Source organism: Limulus polyphemus, unplaced genomic scaffold (genome assembly GCF_000517525.1).
Source record: "Limulus polyphemus unplaced genomic scaffold, Limulus_polyphemus-2.1.2 Scaffold12306, whole genome shotgun sequence".
NCBI classification, from domain to species: domain Eukaryota; kingdom Metazoa; phylum Arthropoda; class Merostomata; order Xiphosura; family Limulidae; genus Limulus; species Limulus polyphemus.
In genome coordinates, this window is record NW_013677916.1 from 3,796 (window position 1) to 11,573 (window position 7,778).

Below are 7,778 nucleotides of genomic sequence, written 5' to 3' on the forward strand. Positions count from 1 at the left end.
CCCCAGCATACTTCTAGGGTAAAGTTGACACTTCATGCTAATCCCCAGCATACTTCTAGGGTAAAGTTAACACTTCATGCTAATCCCCAGCTTACTTCTAGGGTAAAGTTGACAATTTACACTTATCCCAGTTTACTTCTAGCAAAAAGTTGACATTTTACACATATCTCAGCTTGCTTCTAGGATAAAGTTGATACTTCACATTTTACATTTATCTTGTCTTATTTTGAGGGTAAATATATTTTCAATTCACCCTAATTCCCAGCTCACTTCCACTTGTATTTTACTTGTATCATGTTTATAACTATTAAGAATATTTGTTACTGATTTTTAAACGAATCAGTAGATTAAGAGTATTTTCTACATAAACATTTTCAATAAAAATAACAAATTTAATAATTTTAATAACATAACTTATGAACATGAATATACGACTTATGTAAAAAATGCTTGAAAGTAGCTAAATATTAGACTTCGAACAATAATTATTATCATATGTATTAATAAATAATAAGAAATTAAGCAGATCTGTAGTACAAGTAGGTTTAGATTATTTTAAATATATATTTTAACCACGTGGTTAATTTTAACCATTATAGGACTTTTGGATTACAGGAAATTTTGTGTTTTGTTACTTTGTTTTCCAGAAAAGCAGAGTTTCGAACTAAGGGCTTATATGTATCAAGCACGATCGCTGATTGGCTCAGATACTTCTGGCCTCTCGGATCCATTTGCTCGTGTCATCTTCGGCGAACAGAGTCAGACCACCCAGGTCAGTTGTAAACGAATGTAATAACTAATTTGTAAGTAATGAAACACTTAATCCTAATTCAATAAAATATGTTTTTATGAAGCTATCGGTTGATCTAGACTTTTAAAGATATGAATGAAACGAAAAGTACAGAATTCAAAAAACCACAAAACAAATACATGATTATTATTCTTTAACCCTATACATTCCGGATCTTTCAGGAAATAATTTATTGTTATAGATCCATTCTGTTAACCATTTACATTCTTGGTCTTTCAGGAAATAATTTATTGTTATAGTTCCATTCTTGTCAACCCTTTACATTCTTGGTCTTTCAGGAAATAATTTATTGTAATAGTTCCGTTCTGTTAACCCTTTACATTCTTGGTCTTTCAGGAAATAATTTATTGTTATTGTTCCATTCTGTTAACCCTTTACATTCTTGGTCTTTCAGGAAATAATTTATTGTAATAGTTCCATTTTGTTAACACTTAACATTCTTGGTCTTTCAGGAAATAATTTATTGTAATAGTTCCGTTCTGTTAACCCTTTACATTCTTGGTCTTTCAGGAAATAATTTATTGTAATAGTTCCATTCTTGTTAACCCTTTACATTCTTGGTCTTTCAGGAAATAATCTATTGTTATAGTTCCATTCTTGTTAACCCTTTACATTCTTGGTCTTTCAGGAAATAATTTATTGTTATAGTTCCATTCTTGTCAACCCTTTACATTCTTGGTCTTTCAGGAAATAATTTATTGTAATAGTTCCATTCTGTTTTTGGTACTATACAATTTCTTTTCGATCTTCATAAATTAGACACTTTGGTTTTCTTATGTTTAAATGAAAATTATGTTACAGGGTTTAATACACGTATTTTGTTGATTTTGATGTTTTTTGGACTGTTTTTAACTTATTATTATAATACCACGTTAAAATTAATAAAAAAGAGACAACATAATTCAAAACATCAAGTCATCAGATGTGTCAATTTAGTGTTTGTTTGTTGCATAAAGCTACTCGAGGGTTATCTGCACTAGCATTACTTAATTTTGAAATGATAGATTAGAGGGAATGCAGATAGTCAATACCATCCGTCGCCAACTGTTACACCTCTTTTTACCAACGAAGAGTGGGATTGACTGACACATTATAACAGCTGACAGGGCGAACAGGTTCGGTGACGGAATTCGATATCACGACCTGCAGGTTGCGAGTCGAGTGCCCTAACCACCAGGCAATGCCAGACCTTGATTTTGTGTAATCCAAGATATTTTATAAGAAGACAACAACGACACCTAGATCGTATATATATATATATATTAGATGCCAGACCTTGATTTAGTGTAATCCAAGATATTTTATAAGAAGACAACAACGACATTGATCATATATATTAGATGCCAGACCTTGATTTAGTGTAATCCAAGATATTTTATAAGAAGACAACAACGACACCTAGATCATATATATATATATATTAGATGCCAGACCTTGATTTAGTGTTATCCAAGATATTTTATAAGAAGACAACAACGACACCTAGATCATATATATATATATTAGATGCCAGACCTTGATTTAGTGTTATCCAAGATATTTTATAAGAAGACAACAACGACACCTAGATCATATATATATTAGATGCCAGACCTTGATTTAGTGTAATCCAAGATATTTTATAAGACAACAACGACACCTAGATTATATATATATTAGATGCCAGACCTTGATTTAGTGTAATCCAAGATATTTTATAAGAAGACAACAACGACACCTAGTTACACTAAATCAAGGTCTGGCATCTAATATATATGATCACACATTAGCAACAAATGAAACAACAATAGGAACACGCATTAACAACCAATGAAACAACAGTAGCAAGACATATTAACGACCAATGAACCAAGAGTTGAAACACATTAACAACCAATGAAACAACAATAGCAAGACATATTAACGACCAATGAATCAAGAGTTGAAACACATTAACAACCAATGAAACAACAGTAGCAAGACATATTAACGACCAATGAATCAAGAGTTGAAACACATTAACAACCAATGAAACAACAGTAGCAAGACATATTAACGACCAAAATGGGATGACATTATTCCACACTTGTATTATTATTGGACTGGTGCTAAAATCTATTGCAAAGCTAAACAACCTCAAACGACGAAGTTTCGTGAAGCTACCGATATATTAAAAGGAAAATAAAATAATAATGTTTGATGAAGGACTAGGATTAAATGTATTGTGATTTTTTTAACTGGCGTAATATTGTCTAATATATATACGATCTAGGTGTCGTTGTTATCTTTTTATAAAATATCTTGGATCACACAAAATCAAGGTCTGGCATCTAATATATATATATATGATATAGGTGTCGTTGTTGTCTTCTTATACAATATCTTGGATTACACTAAATGAAGGTCTGGCATCTAATATATATATATATATATATATGATCTAGGTGTCGTTGTTATCTTCTTGTAAAATATCTTGAATTGTTAATGCGTGTTCCTATTGTTGTTTCATTTGTTGCTAATGTGTGTGTTCCTATTGTTGTTTCATTTGTTGCTAATGTGTGTGTTCCTATTGTTGTTTCATTGGTTGCTACTGTGTGTTCCCATTGTTATTTTAGTAGTTATTAAAGTGTTTTTAATCTTGTTTCAATAGGTATTAAAGTGTGTTTTTAATCTTGTTTCATTGGTTGTTATTTTATGTTTTTAATCTCATTTCAGTGGTTGTTAAAGTGTATTTTTAATATTGTTAATATTTTTGGTTTAGTTGGATCTTTGTATTTTTCCTTAAGGTCATTGATGAGACATTAAGTCCCACGTGGGATGAAATGCTGGTTTTTCCAGAAGTTGTTGTTTATGGAAGTAAAGAGGATATTAAAGAAGATCCTCCAGTGATTATTGTCGAAGTTTTTGATCAAGACAAAGTGGTAAAGACTTTAATGTATCCTTCGCTAAATATGAAATTACTGATTCGAAAGTTAGATTATACGTAACAGGTATGAAAGGTTATGTTAGCAGAACAATTATGCACGTATCAGGTACGAAAGGTTATGTTAGCAGAACAATTATGCACGTAACAGGTACGAAAGGTTATGTTAGCAGAACAATTATGCACGTATCAGGTACGAAAGGTTATGTTAGCAGAACAATTATGCTGAAAATAAAACGATGCTTTTAATATCATCATCAAGATTAATCTTCAAGTATAGATCCGTTTGTGTCTTAAATATCGTATTATGATTATAATCCACCAAAACTAACATTGAAATATAGATCCTCTATCTGTGTTCTTTATCTTATTATGATATGAGAAATTCTTTCTGTCTTGTATATAAAGTCGAACTCAGCATGTGAAATGGGGAAGGTATGTTGTAATTAATTAGATAAATACTGAAATATAAGTACTTTTAGACTAACTGACGTAGTATTGATCGTCTTACTATATTTGAATAATGTGAATCTAATAAGAGAGAAAATAACTTATAAAATCAACTTATATATATCCCTGTATATTTCTCTAATATTGATTTATATTTCCCCGTGTATTTCTCTAATATTAATTTATATTTCCCCGTGTATTTCTCTAATATTAATTTATATTTCCCCGTGTATTTCTCTAATATTAATTTACATTTCCCTGTGTATTTTTGTAATATCAATTTATATTTCCGCGTGTATTTCTCTAATATTAATTTATATTTCCCCGTGCATTTGTTTAATATTAATTTATATTTCCCCGTGTATTTCTCTAATATGTAGTAATTTCGTTATTTAATCAAGAACATTCATAATACGTAATGATATTATGGACATTGAGTGGTGTATCAATATTTAACAGCGTATTTCTGTAATCTAGGAATTAAGGTGCTAACTAACTGAATTAAAATTAGTTTCCAAACTAATTCTATTTTTCGTGAAATCACATCATATCGGTTTTATATAAATTATGTTTATTGTTCCAGGTTCATAGTTTAACAAAAAAGTAGATGTGTTGAATCAGATTTGTTATTTTGTTTTAACTTCCGATATTAAGTGTTTTGGTATTTCAGTTTAATAACATTTCAGATATATAATTACATATTCTTCACTTGTATTCTTATGTTTATTATTTAGATTTTCCAGTGTCATAAAATGTTAGCAGAGACATAATTAAATAGTTGTGCTATATATTTTTCGTATATTTCTTAATGTTCTTTTTCCGGTTTGATAACATGATATTTTTCTTTTTACATTTCTTATTTTATAGGGAAAATCTGAATTTATTGGCCGGACATTAACAAGACCTCACGTTAAATTTAGTGACGAACCTTACGTGAAGCCTAATTTTCCACCGAACTTGGAATGGCACGACATCTATCGGGGATCTGAGCAAGCAGGGGAGCTTTTGGCTACGTTTGAACTTCTACAGGTAATTAGAAACTGCTAATATGATTATGAAATTGATGTAGTCTCAAGGCACCCTTTGCCCAAGAATTGTTTGAAACATTGTTGTGCGATTTAACGTTGAAGTAAAAATGTATCTACAACTCATGTTTGTTTCGTAAGGTGCTGTTCATTTCAAAATGAATTATGCCAGTTAAGATATGCTGGTTAAAATCATGAATAAAAGTTTTATGTATGGATGTTGTTCAAACAGTCATTTCTCAAACTTAGATACCTAGTTTATGAGGTACAGTAATGTTGTATTGAGTCTGATAAATGGCCGAAATGTAGTTTCACGTGAAGTTGAAAGAACAGCGTTTCGCAACCAGTGTCAGATAATAATATTAGCATCAATAACTAATATAAGTAAAAATAATTCTCGTAATAGAAATATGCTCATAATTTAAAATAATAAAATTATTTGTTTAAGCTAATACATACGTAGCACATGTAAATGTATTTCTGGACGAATTCACAATCATTCGACAGTGCAATGCTGCCAGGAGTAGCATGCGGCTGAGGAGTCAAGAAAATTTCTTCCTTAGGGAAATATTCTTAAAGTAAGATTGTTGGACGATGTAGAGCCAACGGATGCCAAATGTCGAAGTAAAGTGAATGATACAGTTGCAAAAGAGAACCTACTGACTCAAAAACCTATTATGATATAATTAGGCACATTTCTTAGAACCTTTAACAAACCGCTAAATAATTATTTGAAGTTGACGAAGGTTTACAAGTGAGCTATATACGTTTTGGTATGCTTTAACATTGTCGTAAAGGCCAACTAACTCAATACGGGCTGGGTCAATTTGGCCGACCACGTTATCTTTTTTTGTACTCATTTATAGGTTTAATACTTATAACTCTCAATATAGTGTGTATATCTTCATGACATTTGGCAGTCATTCAGTTAATATTACAAGTTTTTCACGTACATAAATAAAATTTTGAATGTAAGACACTAAAATTTTGTGTCATGCGTAGTAAAAGATACTCGAGGTGATAGGGCTAATCCACACAATGAAAAATTTGTAAAAATGTGTTGGTTGAGATTAATCTTGACATCCTTCACAAAATAGTCTTAGAGTGAAAATCTCGATATTAAGTAATTGTGCATGATTATGGCTATCAGACTGAGCATGAATGACAATAGAAGAACATCGTTGTTAGAGAGTGCAATTAACCCTCACATGTTTTCTCCTAAAATTCGTCGTATAAAGTTAGTGTAAGCTAGTGGTGTCGTCTACGTTAAGTATGATAATTACAAAACAAGCTTTATATAACGAGTGTAAATATCTGGGTGAATGCAGCTGTCAGACACAGACGAAAAAGGCAACGTTCCAGAGCTTCCTCAGCCGAAAGAAAATCTCTTGAGGTCCGATAGAGGGCCTATTCTTCCTGTTCCTCGAGAAATTAGGCCCACTCTTTCAAAATATCGCATTGAGGCAAGTTTCAATTTTTTTATCTTCTAGAAAAAGTAGTAGTATTCAGTCAGAAGTTGGTCAACATATCATACATTAGTATCATCCAATTGGAAGTTATGTAACACATTATTCATCAGTACTATCCAATCAGAAGTTGTGTAATCACTGTAATGCATTATTCATTAGTACTATCCAATCAGAAGCTGTGTAAAGTATTCTTCATTAGTACTATCCAATCAGAAACAATGTAACGTATTCTTCATTAGTACTGTCCAATCAGAAGCTGTGTAACACATTATTCTCTGTTTTGGGGCAAAAAATTTGCAAATTCACAAACTTTAATAAACCTTGCAAGTATGTGCATATATTTATTTAAACGGTTATTACAGGAAGCAAACTGCCAGCTTGAAGAAGCATCAAATATACATGATGCAGATTAGAACAAAATCATTCTTCTTGGAAATGTTAACAATTCTGTTTATATTCTTCAATAAAGTATTACTATAGTACAATATAGGATTTACTGTAATCAAAACTAGGAATATACCCATTCTCAAAGTAAACTGATTATATGTCCATGGTATAAGTTTATTATACATATATGCATATAAATTCAAGTAAAACATGGTCTAAAACATGTACAATATACTTATTTTAAAGCCAGTTGTACTTACATGTTTACAGACACATTAATTCAGGGTCAACAACACAGCTGTTAGCCAAGAAGAGACACAGTTCACAGCAACGTGTACTGCAGTGTAACATTCAGTACATCCTGACCACAAGACACTTCTACTATAAAGCTAATGTCAACATTTAGCTTTAGCCATGATGATACACAGTAACATGTACTACAGTATGACATTCAGTACATCCTGACCACAAGACACTTCTACAATAAAGCTAATGTCAACATTTAGCTTTAGCAAGGATGATACACAGTAATGACATTCAGTACATCTTGACCACAAGACACATCTACTATAAAGCTAATGTCAACATTTAGCTTTAGCCATGATGATACACAGTAACATGTACTACAGTATGACATTCAGTACATCTTGACCACAAGACACTTCTACTATAAAGCTTATGTCAACATTTAGCTGTGTATCATCATGGCTAAAGTAACATATACTACAGTATGA

The 7,778-nt window shown here is 31.3% G+C and overlaps 1 protein-coding gene across 1 annotated transcript in view; it reads left to right on the forward strand.

The window, feature by feature from the left end:
- Window positions 1–6,651, forward strand: part of LOC111083947 (otoferlin-like) — a gene marked incomplete at both ends in the record, with an annotated part of 8,387 nt that extends 1,736 nt beyond the window's left edge. The window contains 5 exons of the mRNA XM_022380694.1: window positions 184–232; window positions 648–772; window positions 3,577–3,711; window positions 5,031–5,192; window positions 6,517–6,651. Of these exons, the coding sequence (XP_022236402.1) occupies window positions 184–232; window positions 648–772; window positions 3,577–3,711; window positions 5,031–5,192; window positions 6,517–6,651 (606 nt within the window). The remainder of the gene's footprint in view (window positions 1–183; window positions 233–647; window positions 773–3,576; window positions 3,712–5,030; window positions 5,193–6,516) is intronic.
- Window positions 6,652–7,778: the final 1,127 nt, after the last annotated feature.